Consider the following 18040-nt stretch of genomic DNA (forward strand, 5'->3'; position numbering starts at 1 on the left):
TTTTAATGAAAAGGAAAAAATCTTTTTTTCTTGAAAATTAAAACCAATAATTTATGTCGTCTTTGAGTCGTTAAATATTCGAGTTGCAAATAGGCGAGTTTATTCCCAAACACAAAAAGCACCAGCTGTCATTTTTAAATTTATTAATCGTTGCACAACGAGTTTTCTCATGGCTACCACGTGTTATCTGCTTCTTAACAAGATTTTAGATAAACTTTATTGATAAGACATAAACAGGGTGTTTGGTAACATTTGTAATTATATTAAATTCATGCTGAAATGTTTTTAGCAGTCTTTAGACTATGTGAATTAAAATATTGAAACGCTCCAAGGTATAATTAAAAAAACTGCACTACCTCAGGCAAATCGTTTCACATTTCTTACATCTTTTTTAACATTCTTTCTCATTTGCAAAAGATCTTTATTGTAATTGGGTTTTGCTGCACAAAACAATAACGGAAAGCAATTTCTCTTACTTACTAGCACACACCCAGCACACAGGAAACGGTGTTCGCATTAAAGTAAGTACCATCCGGGCATTGTAAATGCGTTGCGACAAGTTCCGTGCTGCAGCTGTAATAGTACTGACAGTGGGCCGGATCAGCAAATAATCCCGGCCGTTCGCATTCGTACGGCACAATCGTACCCGGTGGCATGTTGGACCAATCGCGCTGCACACACTGCCCCTGTTGGAACATTTGATTTGAGGGACATCGGTACAGGCGTGGGCGCAGCACACGATTATCATTCACCGTTTCCGCTGCGCAGATGTAGTAGATATTATTATTTCCCGGCCACGCATCCATCTGACCGACGGCGGTACAGCTGAACTGGGGCGACATGCACACGGTATCGTTCAGCGGCAGTGAACAATCGCCGGTCGCTGGTGAAAAGGCGGCACCACCACAGTCCATACTAATGGCTACCGGGTTGTTGCCGTTCATGAAGCACATGTGATACAGCCGACAGTTGAACGGATCCGGAAATACGCCCGGTGTGTTGCATTCGAAGTTTCCCTCACCGCCCGGATTGCACGATCCGACGCTCGCCGAACAGCCGCCTTCGAACTCGTTACAGTACAAACCTTCGGCCGGATTGCATGCCTCGACCCAGAACGTTTCCCACACGGTACCAATCCTCACGCAAACGGCCACCGTGTTGCAATCGGAACAAAAAATGCCGGGTGCCTGTCGATCGGCACAGGTTGAGGTTTGGAATTGTGTCACCGACAGTACATGGCTTCCGGTGGTCGCTTTTATCAAACACTACACAAAATCATTGGTATGCAGGGAATAGGAGAGATAAAGTTAGAAATTGATAGTTAGATGTGGTATGTATTGTTAGAGTAAAAGAAAAAAATCTATGTATTAAAGTACAGACTAAAGATGATACTGTTATCAGTTAATTTGTAACAACCACTGCGAACACAGTGAAGCAATTGCAGAATCCTCACCGGAGTATGGAATAAGCCTTAGATCGTATAGAAGTCTTTGTATTTCGTATTGGAATAGATCCAATACGTCATTTATAATATCATTCGTAGACCAGAAGTCTAATCCCGGTCTCTTATGATGGTTAAGACCATAAAGTGGTTCAGAGGCTAAAGATTAAGACTGAGACAAAGTGATCTCATTATTCCACTGGAAATGGTGGGAGTAACTGGACGTACGGTAAAGAAACAAGATGGATATAGCCATGCGGGAGTAGGAGCTATTTTTTACTGACCAGAAGGTGATCACTCAGAAGCATGAAATTTAGGTTACTGGTTACAGAAGGTGCTACTGCGCGACTTCAGGATCTTGATGCAAGATGATATCTGGTCATGAACTTTACGTCCTCTACCAAGAAGATAAGCATTGACATCTCCAATGGTGATGGGAAATTTAAAGTTGATTTACGTATCCACTCCGACTCCGGCACTGAAAACCTAAAACATACTCCAAGGAAATTCTAATGTCGATTCCAGTGCTCCGAACTTCTATGATGTCTCCGGTGCTTCGGATTACTCCGGAGTCCACGAAGTCGACACAGGTGTTTTGAACTACTCCGAAGTTATTCGGATTACTTCTATGATCCTGATGCCGTGGACTATTCCCAATGTCTACAATGTCTCCGGTATTCCGGTACCTCAGGCACCACAAAATTACTGCGATTCTGTATCTGTACAAGCGTTTTTGTTTCACCGGGAGGATTTTTTCAACTTCCATATCACCTTCTTTCACGACTGATTCACTGCGACATTTTATCGGTCAACCGTGTATCACATTGATCATTGATAGGGTACTTAGAAACATGGCTGCACTTTAATTAGTATGGCTTGGGGTTGCAACAACTTGGGGTTGGCTTATTTTATATAAAATGTTTCACTCTTATTACATACCACTACAAACAGCGCCACTGGCAGTATCGTCGAAGCAAACATTGCTCCACAAGTTGCACAAATATCGATCACACCCGAATTTAAAACAAAAACCCCGTGCGATCGCACTGCTGCTGCTGCTGTTCGAACGATTGTAGAGCTCCAAATAAAAGGTGATTTAAGTGAACGATCATTCTTTTATATAGCACACACGCTTTTCTTACCTGTGTCTGATAAAATAAACACGCTACGATAAAGAACGCTATCGTGGCGCTAGAAATGTTCCCGATGGAAAAGTTTTTATCACACCCTCGCCAATCATGATCGGAACGCGGACAAAATGTAGTAAAGCAAACCCATTATCAGCACGATTGGTGTCTTTTGGTGCTTTTGAAACACTACATGATGATGATGCTTCGTGAGCGCATGAATGGAAATTTTAGAGCATGGGAAAGTCCTCTTTTCTTCATATCTCAACTCCACCGTGTGTTTGTGTACGTTCAGTTTTGGGTTGAGTAATGACAAGTAAAATTTTGGACAGACCCAGATTTATGACGATACGGGTCATGGTTTCCGGCGGGGTTTTACAGCCAAATGCGTGTGTTAAGTTTAAAAGCTACACGATCGATCCATTACCATGCCGAGCGGCACTTGCGTATATCGAACGTTGTCATCATCCTTAACCTTAAAGGTAGTTTATGTTAATGAGTTTGCGCTTTTTTTAATCTTTTAACTACACAAGTTCAATGAGTTCTTTCAATTACACAAAGGAAACACAAAAAAATACCAAAAAAACCGAAAAATCGTACAGATCAAGCCCAATTTCAAGCCCAAAATCAAACGGTCTCGCTTAAAGGTAGGAATTGTTTTATTTATCCTTTCATTTGCGTTTTGTGTTTTACTTCACTAACGGCTAAATTTGTGCCAGCAAATGGTATTACGGAACGGAATCCTACACACGAAAAAAAAGGAAAAAAGCCATAATTCGTAATAAAATCGAACCACGCAAAACAAATTCCTCACACCCACACACACACACTTTTACGCCTGCGCCAGTGTGAAAGATCGCGTGTGTGGCTTTTCGTTTAATTGTTTCATTAAATGCAAAAACGAACAAACAAGAAATAAAAGCAATATTTAATTTTGATTTTCCTTTTCCTTTTTGTTTCTTCGTTCCAAATCTTTTCGCAATATTCAAACACACCACTCCATATTTCAAAGCATCACTGTTTTGTTGTTGTTGCGAAAACCAGCCACGTAACACTAGTATATAATAATAATAATAAATATCTGCCGCTCTGCTGTGTGCTGTGGTCATTGTCATTGTCAGGGATTTTCCTATCGCATTTTTTGTTGTTTAATCCGATCCGTTTTGTAAATAATATTCAAGCATCGAAATAGTTTAACACGAACCGAGTAGCGTCTTGTGGTGTTCCAGGTTGCATATATCAATTTTGCGAATAGGAAAAAAATAGCACAAGGAACGATCAGAACCTACAAGGGATGTACATTCATATATATATATGCTCACTTACAAAAAAAAGCAGTCACTGTTGGTTCTCTTAATTTGCATTACACACGCACTCGCTTTTGCACAAAATACGTCTTTCCCTTTCAAAGCATCATACGCACCACGTGTTACCAATTCTTTTATCTTCCATTCTAATGGTCTGTATTTTCCCTTCTTTTTTAAGTTCTATCAGGGAACGTCATCTATCAGCACGAGACGAACCAGTAAAATGGTTTATTACGAGTTTCGGGATTTCATGTTTCTTGTTTTCTTTTTGTAAATATCCTATATGTTGATGAAAGATTTTTTAAGAAAAAGCACAGAGCAGAAAAGCTTACACAATACTTTCTCTCTCTCTCTTCTTTTCTCATTGAAAATTGTTCCCTCTAGAGAGAGAGAGAAAAAAAGGGGGATAAAAAGAACAACCAAACATACACAACAAATTTTAAACGTTTCACCGAAATCTTATCGATAAATGCTTCCTTCGGCAGACGAGTTAATATCGTTGCGTATCAGAAGCTACACTTCAACTCACATACGCAATAGGCCCACGCAAGCAAACGCAACCGTATAGCGCCCCCTTCATACCGCATACTACACACTATACGGTTTTGATGTTTTGCTTAGGATTAAATCCATCTTCTTATATTTAAACGCAATAACGAACGTCTGGCGCAACTTACGGCGAGAAGGAAGCAAACAAATTTAAATGCACAAAGTACTCGTATCCTTACTACCGGGGCATAATGTAACAAACCCGAACAGCTGACGTAGAAACATCCTAATAGAGGCCATATGAAGAGGAGTAAAATGTCGAGGTACGCGTATGAAATCCGAGGCGCAACGCGTCTAGTTGTAATTTAATTTCACGGCACACCGATAAAGCTTCGCCTTCACAGTACGCCAGTGTCAGGAGAAGCGATCCTATCACACGATATGGTAACAAACGGCTAATGTTACCAATTTATCAAATACGCACGAAAAGGCTAAAGGCGGTAGTAGTAGTAGTAGCAACGGGTAGCACGTAAAATTAAACTTCTCGCATTAATTAAATGTAAGCCACAGCGAACAAAATAAACAAAACAAAATAAAACGAAGACGTTTCATCGGTAGTAAAAAAGCTATTTATGCAATCTTAGCATGCCATGCAAATGCGTTTCCTCACCTCTTTCCTTCGCTCGTTCTCTAGTTCACCATCACTTTCAACAACTTGTGTGGGGATATATATCATGTTCAACTGACTTCTTTCTTAGCTAGTTTAGTTTAACGTCTTGTTCGTTATGATTTTCTTGTGTGTGTTTTTTTCTATTCTCTTTTTATCGCTTCCTTCCTCTTTAAGTTATTCGTTCTATTATTTCGTTCGAAGATGATCCGTTATGCTATTTCTTTCGTTCTGAATCGCCACCCTGGCGTGAATATGGGTGGGTGACCAAAGAAGATGCAGTACATTATACGTTAGAGGATGCGAAACGGAAAGAAGCTACATGTTGGATGATTTTGATTTCTTACTAAAACTTTTAGCATGCGGCACATCGAGAGATGCCCACCATGATCTCCATTTTGCTCTGTATCTATTGTTTCTCATCGTTTTTTTTTTCGTTTTCTCGTTCGGTTCTAACTATCTGTTAATTTTTTTTTTCAGTATATCTACTTCGATTTATTTTCGGCTGTGTTTGTTTGTTTGTTTTATCATTCATTTACGAAGGAAAAGCTGGCAATGCTTTCGAAGTGATTCAGCTTCATTCATTGTGTGTAATGCGCGGGATGAATAAGTTCATTGTCAACGTTTATGCAGTTTATACTCCCATTTGCCCTCCATGAGTCCAGGCGAAATATCATTGAATTCGTGTGTGTTTTTTCTCTATTTGTTTTAGCCTGTTTTGAAGCTCACCACACCCACACTGCAATCGTATGTATTATAATAAAGTTATAATTAAATAAAAATAGAAAGAGGAAAAAAAAACATTATATATCATTTTCAGCGATTGCATATTCGCATTTATGTCTACGGCAGGGTGGGGGAGATAAACAGATGAAAGCGAGATGCAGCAAACACCACATACAAAAAGCTCTTTCTGCTTGGATTTTTGTATTCACGTTCAATAACTGCGCAGCCGGGACAGTACTGTCCAAATTCGTAATCGAACGACCCTCAACGGCACGTACGTTCACACACTGGACAACCAGTGCGTGCTGCAGCATTATGGTGTGAATTTCTCTATTCTGGCCTTGTTATTAATGCGCGATTTTTGCCCGCAAAACATAAATACATAACATTCATTTCATCGTGCCTGATTCATAAATAGCAATTCATATTACGCTTACCACGCGCTTTACTAACTTTAACTGTGTATTCTTTCAGTTTCAGAGCACTTGTCCAATTTCATACAATACCATGCATACACACCGTGTCCCCCCAGTTGCCAAGTATTCAACTGTGTTTTAACCTTTTTCTGCATTCGATGATGCTTTTCAGTAAATTGTACGCTCTAACGAAGGGGGGGAAAACAGTTTACAACAAACAAAACTTGTAAAAATAAAATGAAAAACAATACAAATGAAAAAAAAAACAAAGAAATAGTTTGTTGTCTATCTCTCTCTCTCTCTCTCGCTCTTCTAGACAGCAAACTTACATACTAATACGGGGTATAATAATGGGCCTTTTTTATGATCGAGTCGTGTTGGTTGCGCGGCTCTCGTCGTACAGGAAATCGTGTGATGGATATTGGTGCATTGCATTTTCTTCAAAATTAAACGAACACGCGTAAGATCGTTACTATACTTTTTTCCGGCGAGTGTTAGGAAAAACACCCACGAAAAAAGGTGTCTCGTCACTTTATGAAGAAAACACAAAAGCTCCTCCTCTCCCCTATATGCTCTGTCAGCCATTGTATGTCCATGCTCTGGAGCGAATGGAGCAACGCATTTAGGACTCGACGCGTTTCTTGTCCTTTCGCTTTTTCAAGAACGATGGTGTCCTTAAGCCCTTCTTCTTTTTCTTGTCCTTCTTAGGGGATCCATCGGTAGAAATATCCTGCAACTCAGAAAGAAGCCACATTTTTAGAACATCGAAGGTCCACGACCGGTTTGTTCCAAAACCGAAATAGCTTCTGCTTCCACTACCTACCTCTTTGCTGCTGTGCGAGAAGGTGCTCATATGTGCATCGGATTGTTCGCCATTTTGTACTTGCTCGCCTGAGACGAAAATAGTGGAAAGTGGTAATGATAAGATGTGCTCTTGCTTATTTGGGTTACATTATTTTCGTGTTTAAACGCAACAAAACAAAAACCAAAAAAATGTCTTTAAGCTAAAAGAAGCTTTAAGAAGGAAAATGTTAAAACGATGAACTGAACTCAACTCAATTCAACTGAGTTAAATCATCCACTGCATCATCATCTGATGAATCGTTCATCTTTAAGGTATTTTTTTCTCCCACAGCGTCGACGATATTTCTAAAGGAATGCGATAAATCGTGCAGGTCTTCCTCCATTTTGTAGAACAATTTGCACATAGCTTTTATCAAACCCAAGGGTGCAACTACACCGCCAGTAATCGAATTGCAAACACTATTGTAAGCGATTGGCCATTCATTACCCAGCAGAGAGAACAGAGAACGGTATTTCAATCCTCTGGCGTTGTTGTTACAGTCTGTAGCACGATAACCGTACAAGTTCCCAACGATGCAACGAACATCTTCATCGTAGGATTCGTTTGGCAAGCTACAGGATCTGAACAGCTTCCACTCAATGCCACGGTGAGACAAGCGCCAAATTGGTACAGTCAGCTCATGGGAAAGCTTGGACGCATCATCCCTTTCACTGACGCAATGGAAATGTTGCACGTTGACCATGTCGGTAGCCACGCGGAACCCATTGTAGTTGCACGTTCGAAACGTTGGATAAACCGCTCCTAGATCTGGTTCCGCGTCACAACGCGAGGGGGTTCAAGTTTCAAGCATTAATTATTCGCAACAGCGAACAGTTGATGGGGAAAATAAGAATAAACATGGTTATTATCATTCATCAGCAGTAAATTTCAAAAACACACATAAATGTACCATACCCGAAGTATAGTCACTAACATGAAAAAGAGTAACAGAACATTGACGACAATTGTGTCCGGACAATGCAAAAAAAAAAGTTTACACATGATCCTATACCACCGTAAACATACCAGACGTGCCATTTAAAAAAAACCCAACACCAACCAACAATTTCTGGTACACGCATGTGTTCAAGGTGGTAGCAGATCACCAAATATAGAAGTAATGTATTTTTACTCACTTACTGCTTCTTGCAATCCGCGAAATAACCTGAAACTAAACGTACTAAAGAGGGAACTTCTAAGCCTAAAACACATTGCTCCATTCCATTTCCATTTGGCCAACCAAGTAAAACACAAAACATTGATGAAATGCATTGATTTTCGGTTCGTACTTACCGTCGCTTAGTACTACCTCTGGCTGGCTTGGTTTGGGCGCTTGCTTAGTTTCTATTCTTAGGACGTGATGTTCTAAAAAACAACCAAATAAGAGCATGCACGGTTACGGTCACGTTTTAGCTGCACCATCCAGTGTGTTTATCTCGCCGCAGGCGAAAGACAAAACATCTTACCTGCCGTTGTGTCTTCCTGTTCCGATTGACTTGGCGGGCTGACGAGCGATGCGCCCTTGGCAGGGCCACTAATCTGCAATGAGCTAAGTGCTTCCGATTCGGAGAAATCTGTATCGGTGCCTGTGGGAAAAACGAAAACAACAAAACACGCGATGAAGGTCGTTTGTTATTTGCGTTACGCGAGGTGTGTGCGCGAGCAAATGTCAGGGACTGGGGGAGGGGTAATTTGAATGCGTGCATTCGTGCTTACCATCACCGTGCCGTTTCTTTTCGACCGTCTTTTTGTATTCGTTCAGTTCGTCGTCTGTTACGGAATCGAATGGATTTTTTGCGTACGGTGCCTTGTACACCGTGGCGTTGTGCTGATAGCCACGCTGAATAATACCCTTCGAGGCGGCACCCATCAGTACGACGTGGTCCCCAGCAGCGGACACGTTTGCATCTTTCATCCGGTTTGCCTCATCCCACGAGACACCCTCGAGAATGTGTGACTGTGGTCCAGCCGATATTTTATCTGCGCGGCGGTTATCTTTAATCTAACGAGGAGGGAAACAAAAAAAAGCAAGTAACAGAATGATATCGAACAACTAAGAATTATTGCCTCATGTGACATGAATCATGTCGAACTACTTAACCCAACAGTCGGTCACTTACCTGTTGTTGAATTCTCTTGAATTCCCTCGGATTGGTGTTGGTCGGAACAAACTGATGCGCATGCTCGATCTTAACCGGAGTTGACGAATGCGTTGGAGATGGTTCCGCGACCCACTAATTCGCGAGATCGCCAATCAAACGAATGGAAGGTAAAATAAAGAAGATTAAAGAAATTCAATTAGAGCATCATTACGGTAAACTTCAGGTAAAATGCATGCAGCTACAATTCAGCATTTGCGCCCACAGTCTTTAAAACGCTTTCCAAATAGAATGTCGCCATTATGATGTGTGGGGATTAAAAAACTGAGTGTTGTTTTGTTTTCAAACATGACATTATGAACCATCGAGATGAGCATGAACGACCAACGTTTCGAACAAATACAGTTCAACAGTTCAAACACAAAAAAACACCAACTTCAGTTTTGTGACAAACCCACCGGCATTGCATCACACTAGTGGCTAGTGGCTTTTTATTATTAAATTGATTAATATGCTTGACGTTAATGTAACAAACGTTTGTAATTGTAGAGTGTGACGCGTGTGTTATCTATACTCTGATAAATTACACTACACTGCTTGTGCTAAAAAGGCTAACAACCATTCGTGCTGGGGGCCGACACTGGGGCTTTGAATCCATTCTACACAACTATTTTCGTTAGTTTCCGATTCAGATAAAAACAAGCCATTAGCAATCATTTAAGCTACACACTTAACCAAAACACACACAGGCCAAAATGTACTGGAGTATTAAATGAGAGCAAACTACGGATCGATTCCATGTAACTTTAATTCTTTAATAAATATATTGAGGTTTCTTGAACTGTGGAATGTTAGTTGTTGTTATCCTTTTCTTTACTGGCTTAACGTTACTTTTGCTTAACTTCAATTAAAAAAGGAATGTTTTGAGGCGCTTTCAATTGATATGAAGAATTTAGTTATCGATATACTAGTTTTAAAAACAAAACAAACATTTGAAACATCTTTGGTATGGCTAGACAAGACTACGAAAAAAATTGATCATTTATCTTTTACCAAATTCATCAAATCGAATTTGAATAAAATATGTGCGAATCAAACATGTTCGCTCTTCTTTTTCTATAAATCTATATAATTTTGTACCGAGATAATTTGCTAGATTGTAAATGAAAGCCCCGCTACTGGTTACAAAATGTTACATTTAGTTTGTGCAAAAGAAAGAAGAAAAAAACACAAGATCCCTTTCCAGACCTTTCCGGTAGTGTAAATATAGACCAAACTACGATTTGTTTGTTAGTTGTGTTTGTAAAATGATTCAGACCAAAAGAAAGGATATATAATACGTGCGTAAAAAAACAGTTTGTCCCACATTAACTGATCGCAAATAGACCGAACTATCGAATGGATCGATCGTATAGTATGACCGTTAGTAGTATTGCTGTGGAATCGTAGGCGTTATATAGGCGAAGGCATTGGTAAATAATTGCTGTTGTACTGCGCACATTATTAGCTGCATTAGTTTAGATTTCCTTCAATTGTTACAATCTCTACCTTGGTAATCTTCTTCGGGTCCGGTGTACCGGTTTCTAGCACTTCCACCTTCTGGTACACGTTCGGCGAATTCAACCAACGGGTGCGATCGCCAACCTTGCGCGGGTCTCCCTTGCGCCAAATGCTGAAATATAGCACAAAAGGTACGGAAATAGAATGCCCAAATCGTATGCACATTCATGCATTCCGTCAGTTTCCAACGCTTACCCCTGCTTGAACAGTTCCTCCTCTTCGATTAAATAGCCTAATGATGACACTGCTGGTGGTACCTCGATGTCGTTGCGTGGCTTTGGAATATCGCCCTTGATCAACGGATTGCGGAAGATGTACCCGGTACGGAAGCCGGCATTATCGAGCATACGCATAAGGGCCTCAAACTCGGAACCACCAACACGCCACTTCGGGGTCTGTAAGTATGATAAGAGAAATAATGTTATAATTAATTTAAAAACACGACATTTTTTGACATCTTTAAACTTGATATAACAATATTAAATAGCTTATTAATGTTTGATATCTGATCATACTTTCGAAAGTTGTCCTTCTTTATTATCCGTAGTTTGAGCAGCAGCTGCCTCGTGGCCTTCTCCGGATGGTTTGCGAGCCGCATCGTAGATAGCTTTGCGAGTTTCCTCCGGAATTAAAATCAAGTTCTCCAACCCAACCGGCAACAGCTTTAGTTGAGCTTCACAGGCATGTACCATGTGTGTAACATGGTAGAATGCTTCCTCGATAGTTTCGCCGCAACACAATGCTCCATGGTTGGACAGCAGCAACACCTTGGAGACAGGTCCGAGGCTGCGCAACAATTTGTCCTTCTCTTCCGGTTCGTTCAGTGCTAAAGACGAAATAAAACAACAGACGTAAGAATGGTGGTTAGAATGATGATGGATTTGTTTGATTCTGTTCGAAACTTTTCATCTGTTGTTATGTTAAACTACCGTTGTAATTTTAACTGCAGAATTCTTTAGGATAATTATTCTTTAATTAAACTAATATAAACTGCTTTTAGGGCTAATGTGAACAGAAAGTTCGTATGCTTTATGTTGACCTCGAAGTTAGTCGGGAGTACCAAACAACTCAACATTAATCATTCCGGTGGATTGTTAATAACGAAAAAGCATTCCTCTTACCTCCGGCATACGTGTGGAAGGCTAGTTCTCCCAGGAGGGCAGTGTGCTTCGTGAGCGGCTGTAATCCTTGCTTCAGTGCCGATACGGCGGTTACGGCACTGTAAGCCACATATATTGCACAACGAATATCCGGTCTGGCAGCATGGATTACGGAGTGGAGGGTGAACTCTGTGGAACGAAAGATGCATGAGGGCATAGCGACATTAATTTAAACACGCACACACCAATCGAAAAACCAAAGAATCGCTACTCACGACTAGTGTTGATGCCAAAGTTGGTTGTACCATGTTCGACGATCTGTCCCTGCATGTTCACCTTGTTCAGAGAGGAAGCGGTAATCTCGTGGAACAGCATACCGTACGGGTTGACGAGGAACAGCTCCTGGTCGGCATTCAGGCGGGCCGTAATTTGGCACGCGATACCCTGCGTCCACCCGAACAGATCCATCAGCCGGAAGGTGGCGGCCAGCTTGCAGCGCAGTATCTTTTCACCCTTCTCGTAGCTCATCGACTCTACGCCACGGATGTCGTTGATCGGTACCACACAGTTGGAGCTTTTGAAGACGCTACCGATACGGGCGGCCGGCATGCCCATGATATCGGACAGCTGCTGCAGTATCGTCGACGATCCTTCGCGCATCTGCCCATCCACGATTCGTTCAAGTTCCTCGCGGAACAGGCGCGAATTCATGATCGCTTCCACCCGCTTGCGGCGTTCCATTTCTCGCATATCCGCCTCAATGTCGGCCGGGCGCGGCTTGGTGCCCTCCTCCTCGGATACCGTTTCCAGGCCACCATTTGTATGAATCGTTGCCGTCTCGGTTTCGGTTGCCATCCTGCAATGATTTCCCAATATCTATTAGCGATAACATGCAACGAGATACCCTTGCAGCCTTCTCCATCGTTCTGCAGCCTTCTCTCTTCTCGCTACCTTCACGTTTGATTAAATATTGACATTTACGATCGTGCCTACTTGATTTCTGCACTTGATGATGTTTGAGAACCGAGGTGTTGGCCCAGCCCTTGCCCAGCCCTACGGGGTGAGTCTTCCGATTTTTTGTGAAAACTTTGACCGTCTGCTATACCCCGTCCACTTCTAAACCATACAGAGAGGTCAGCCGCGATTATCTAGCTAGTTTAAACCTAATCTGACACACGAATTGCGAGAATTTAGCAGTGTCGAACACAACAAGTGCAAACGCTACTAACAAACACCAATAATGCTGCGCCGCGCATACAGACCGCTCCATTGTATGTCGGTGGCCCGCTCTATACTTGGTAAATATATAGAAATGATGTCATCCCTATCAATCTATGAGCTCTTCGGGTCATTTATGCTCTCGCGCGCGCCTCCCCCCCTTGTTTATTGCTGCATTTTTTATGTTCCATTCAATCTCGTCACTCTGCCACACCAGTGAACTGCCAGCGCGCACACACACAGCCACACATACGCATGCACGCTTCCTCTCAATCTCAATTTTCGCTCCCATCGCACCGATTCTCCACCTCATGACCGCATTCGCCCTAAATGTATATGCTGCCACCAATTTCGACTTTTCCTTATCGATGGGGTATGTATAGCATGTGACATATATATTATGCATACATAAATCTATACGCCCGCATGCGTACGTATGGGTGCGCAATAGAGAAAATTTGGAATCCTTAAAACAACGCACACACCGGAGCGCACGCACGTCGCGTATACACACGACTGCGGTGCATAGGAGCTTCGCGTTTTTCCCCAGCCAGCTCTGCTCTCATCAACCCCCGTTCAACCCCACCAACCCCTTTTTCAACCACTTGACCATCAGACGGGCCCGTTTTGTATTCTTTTTTTACAGCTATAGTTCGCTAGTGGCTAGGCAGCCTAACTTTTCCTGCTCATAATTTCCATCATCTCATCTTCTTTCCGATTGACCGCAACGATTATACACACACGCACACACATTGGGGCTAGCGGCACGCATAGAAGCCGTTTCCGAAATTCGGTATGATATCGCACATACAGCGGCACGCCCATCCGCGAGAGAGCGATCCCTGTCAATTTCGATTCACTTTTTTGACCCGTGCCCGCTATTAACCAGAACCGAAACCTATTTTGTCGTACACCCTTTTTAAAGCTACACCGTACACTCGACAATTGCGTTTTTGCGCAAAACGATACGCAACGGCGTGATGCAGTCTTTTAGCCAAATATTATTCACCTGTCTGCACTGTTTCCGTTCCCAAATTTTCGTTCAATTTCGCCTCGGCGTCTTCTTTCTCTGGGCACTAGAAAAATTTTCTGTCGATGAAAGCGTACAACGCGGAGGCTGCATCATTGCCGAACACTTTGACAGTTGAGGTGGTAGAAAAATGAATTCAAAACGACAGTACAGGTACAAGCGCCCAGAACTGAAGGTTTAACGTCATAGTTTGTGTCCTGGATAGACAGGCAGGAGACGCTACTAAAATTGCAAAATCAAATTAAACTGTTGATAAAAATAATTTTCCAAGACTTGTCACTTATGGCACATTCCGGAGTCGACACAGGATTAGCTCTGAGACATTTAGCGAACTATATGCTTAACATTCGGTATGAATCAAGCGTCTATTCAAGCCAATTCGCTCTGTCTGTCCTATCACTAGTTGATGGTGAAAATGTTGCAATGTTCGAAATAAGTACTTAAAGTACTCAGCCTGAACTAGTAGATGATTTAATAAATAAGTGTCAAGAATTTGAAATACTACAGCTTTTGTGCCAAATGGGCCCTACCCGACCAAATAGGCCATCAATGTTTCATTCGTGGTGGATATTTTCTATTGTATTGAAAATACTTACTTCAGAAGTATCAAACAGAAAACAAATGATTTTTGATTAGAAATATAAAATAGGAATTCATTAGCGATTCATGAGTCGGGTACGATTCGGGGATTGCTGAATATCTGAGGTTTCCGAGATATAGAGGGTACATGAATATTTCTGAGATTTAACTCATAATTCCAATGACTTCTCGCAAATGCTTCACTAGCTAAAGCATAACAAAAAATCATGTATTTACAATTAAATATGACATCGAACAACACGGTTTGTTTTTTAACATTTTTGAAAACACCTTTATTGGTACTTTTAAGCTTGATAATGTGTTACACGACCATTTGCATGCTGCTAAACATTGTTCCTGCTGCTCGTTTTCACCTGTGTTTCTTTGTCGTCCCTGTTCCCTACTATTAGGTGTTAAAACACGGGAAAAAAAGCTGTTTTTCCCCTTCAATATACCGCAACAGAAAGAGATACCGGTTATTAACAACTACGCGGCTATTTGATTAACACCACCGATTCAATACTAGGCACAAAGCATTAAATTTTCCAAACGGGCCGTACGTCTAATATGTGTACTCACAAACAATCAAGCCCAACTAATGACACGAAAAACAAACTTTGAGAATTCATTACAATAAGCGGAAATGGACAAATCACAAGCGCATTCCTTTGCTACTGAGGCAATATAATATGTAATAATGCATGATAAACGCAAACCAGTCTTGCCGAATATGTATTCGTGGTCGCGTAAGGCAATCTTTTGAGTACGATTTTGCAAATATCAAAAGCAAACCTTTAGCAACACAAAACGAAGGAAAAATCAATGCGAAAGAAAGGGAGAGATAAGCGCTCGCTATTCAAATGATATCAGATTCAACGAGATAGATAGAGGTTCCGCAGGTTTCGGTGTGGTCACTTGCTTCAATGCTGCCAACCACCGATTGGCGGAAGCGTTCGAACCCGACTTGAAACGATACGCGTGCCCATGGTTGTAATTTACCAGCTGGAAGAACTCGTCCTGCAGTGGAAGATCCGACTCTTCGGCCGTCCATCCTTCGAGGGGGAATATTTTGGAGGGTTCCTTTTTAAAATTACTTCGTTCGTTGCTGGAAAGATAAGACTAGATTAGTACGAACGAATAACCATGTGCACGCAACCGCACGCACATACCCTTTAAAGGTTTTTGGAGGAAAGTAAATCATCGTGTTGGACCATATCAGTACCCAGTACCGTTGCCAGGATGCGACTGTCGGTTTGCGACCATACTTTAGGACAGTTTTTCGCTTCAAGTAACCTTCGACCAAATTACCGCTCGTGATCGGTTCCAGCTCGACCAGCTGTAGTGCCGTCGGGTGTTCCGATTCGTGGTCACTGCTATGACCGCTGACACCGGTTGCACCGATGCTGTTTGCGCGTTTAGCTTCCACATAGGAGTCGTCGAGCAAATGTCGCATCTTACTCAATCCATCCACTACCTTCATGTGACGACTGCTCGAAGCGGATGAGGAACCGCTTGATTGTTCGGAAGATCTTGGATAAAAAATGCTACAGAAAAAGGAAAAGCCATTAGTCATCTACAGGCTGTATGCTTCACGAGCGACATACTTTGTCCCTAAGCTGTAGCATTTCCGGTGGCCAGGTATAAACTGCCGTGTGTTTGGTACGCATAGCGTCGAGTCGGGTGAATCTTCGCCCTCTGTCATCGCGATGGAAGTTCTCAGGCTGCGGCTACCGATATCACTGTGGTCCGTTTTTGGTTTTGGTAAACGCACAGTACCCACGGTCGTAGTGCCGGACGCGGTCGCACTAGGCTCCAGATTGAGAGATTTTCTAAAATCACAAAACGTATACTAGATCGGGAAGTAGATCATATATATTAACGAGATGCAACCGCGCCTACTTGTATTGATCCTCCTCAAATATGTTCTGAAGCTCGTCAATATACCGCCGAGACTGCAGGTAACGTAGCGTCGGTGGAACTGGACTGATGAACGTATAGTTCGAACTTTGGTAGCTAGACAACACCCGCAACACATTGTTCATTTTGGTTTCGCGCGCATAACTCTCCTCGCCCGATTTGCTAGGGTGCATTAGATCGATGTAGATAATATCCGTCAGAAATATCCCTGAAATGGCAATGGGAACTCACATTAGCCACATCCACTCATGACATTAAGCTACCGATCGTACCTAGGTATGGTATACCCGGAAGTTTGAATTGATTTAAACATTTGCGCAATGCCGCCCAATTATCGCTTTCATCAAATAAAAGGCTCAGCCGATCGAGCTGTTGCTGATCTTTGCGGGACACCAGCAGCCAGCTTTCCTTCAGCCGATGCACGCTCGCACTTTTCAGTGCAGATATGACGGCAAATAGAGAATGAAGATTGTTGATGTCATGTAATTTCTTTGCCACCTGTAAGGAAACGAAAACATACAGATACATATGGATTTCATTGTGCAAGACGCGACGACCTTGGGCAACACCTACCCTAATAAAATGGCTAATGATCTCGGCCCGATCCTTCGGACTGACGCCGTTGAGTATTTCCTGTACAGTCCAAAATGTCGTATGGTTAAAGCGTTTGGTGAACGCCACCACATTGGGCGCTAGAGTATGTTTGTTTTTCTTCGTCCAGCCGCAGCCCGTCAGCTCCTCCGGTTGTATTGCATTAAAAATGGGAAAATCCAACAGCGTTATCTGAGCGGCCAGCTCGGCCGGTGATACCTGCTGGCAGCTGAATACAATCGACCCCACGTCACTGATCGTTGTATTCGGTGGTAAACTGTATGATTTTTTCGAATAGCTATGCCATGGCCTATGTCGAGCAGAAAAAGAAACATTATCAAAACCATCAACGTTCGGTTTGCGCTGAGCACTCAGGGACATTACCTAAATGACGCCGTTGCCGTACATCCATCGTTGAGACTTTCGATCGAACCTGCAGTTGCTTTATGGCACAAGTGTTTATCGTCCAGCGGCTGTCGTTCGCGCTGGCGCTCGGGTTTGCGTTTGCCGTCCTCGATCAATGGCGCATCGATGCTGCCATCGAGCGCTTTTTCCACATGCTGTTGCGAAACGTTCCCAGAGGAGGAGGTGGAGAATCGCTCATATCCATCATCACCATCGCCATCGTACGATTCGTTGTGGCCGCCTGTTGACGACAAGCTTCGGCCAGCTTTCGCCTCGCGACCTACCCTGTTTTTGCACGTTTGTCTATCGGCAAGCTCGCGCGGTATTTCCGAGTAGCGCATCATTCGACAACGGACGCCTGCAGCACGCAAATTTGCATCGTATTTTTGTCGGATTATTGCGAGTAGCTATTTTTTACCACCGATAGCTGCGATTGACGATAAATTAATGTGTTGTTGTTATTTGATCGTTCTGCTGAAATGTCACTCGCCGAAGGATTTATCTGCACATGCTGAGGGATCTTC

The 18040-nt window shown here is 42.5% G+C and overlaps 4 protein-coding genes across 9 annotated transcripts; all 4 read right to left on the reverse strand.

The window, feature by feature from the left end:
- Positions 1–479: 479 nt before the first annotated feature.
- LOC128304677 (uncharacterized) lies at positions 480–2422 on the reverse strand. The gene is made up of 2 exons (XM_053041885.1): positions 2381–2422; positions 480–1265 (listed from the first exon to the last, which is right to left on the reverse strand). The coding sequence occupies exons 1-2, from the start codon at positions 2420–2422 to the stop codon at positions 480–482; spliced, it is 828 nt and encodes a 275-aa protein (XP_052897845.1).
- Positions 2423–3220: 798 nt separating this feature from the next.
- LOC128305228 (protein hu-li tai shao) lies at positions 3221–14065 on the reverse strand. 6 transcript variants are annotated; one of them, XM_053042586.1, is made up of 12 exons: positions 14004–14065; positions 12052–12632; positions 11798–11965; positions 11192–11502; positions 10872–11071; positions 10665–10788; positions 9138–9251; positions 8734–9019; positions 8484–8603; positions 8311–8382; positions 6997–7064; positions 3221–6909 (listed from the first exon to the last, which is right to left on the reverse strand). In XM_053042586.1, exons 2-12 carry the CDS (start codon positions 12629–12631, stop codon positions 6796–6798), a joined length of 2157 nt encoding a protein of 718 aa, XP_052898546.1. In that variant the 5' UTR covers position 12632; positions 14004–14065; the 3' UTR covers positions 3221–6795. The 6 variants fall into 6 exon arrangements, with proteins under 6 accessions (XP_052898546.1, XP_052898548.1, XP_052898543.1 ...); XM_053042588.1 differs by lacking the exon at positions 14004–14065 and adding an exon at positions 13931–13952; XM_053042583.1 differs by lacking the exon at positions 14004–14065 and adding an exon at positions 13585–13847.
- Positions 7116–7810, reverse strand: LOC128305229 (uncharacterized). The gene has a single exon (XM_053042590.1). It carries the CDS (start codon positions 7718–7720, stop codon positions 7229–7231), a length of 492 nt encoding a protein of 163 aa, XP_052898550.1. The 5' UTR covers positions 7721–7810; the 3' UTR covers positions 7116–7228.
- Positions 14066–14876: 811 nt separating the features above from the next.
- On the reverse strand, positions 14877–17952 carry LOC128302114 (ras-specific guanine nucleotide-releasing factor RalGPS1). The gene is made up of 7 exons (XM_053038851.1): positions 17496–17952; positions 17094–17421; positions 16793–17018; positions 16503–16728; positions 16208–16432; positions 15773–16147; positions 14877–15708 (listed from the first exon to the last, which is right to left on the reverse strand). Exons 1-7 carry the CDS (start codon positions 17858–17860, stop codon positions 15456–15458), a joined length of 1998 nt encoding a protein of 665 aa, XP_052894811.1. The 5' UTR covers positions 17861–17952; the 3' UTR covers positions 14877–15455.
- Positions 17953–18040: the final 88 nt, after the last annotated feature.

The sequence above is a fragment of the Anopheles moucheti genome, chromosome 3, assembly GCF_943734755.1.
Source record: "Anopheles moucheti chromosome 3, idAnoMoucSN_F20_07, whole genome shotgun sequence".
NCBI classification, from domain to species: Eukaryota; Metazoa; Arthropoda; class Insecta; order Diptera; family Culicidae; genus Anopheles; species Anopheles moucheti.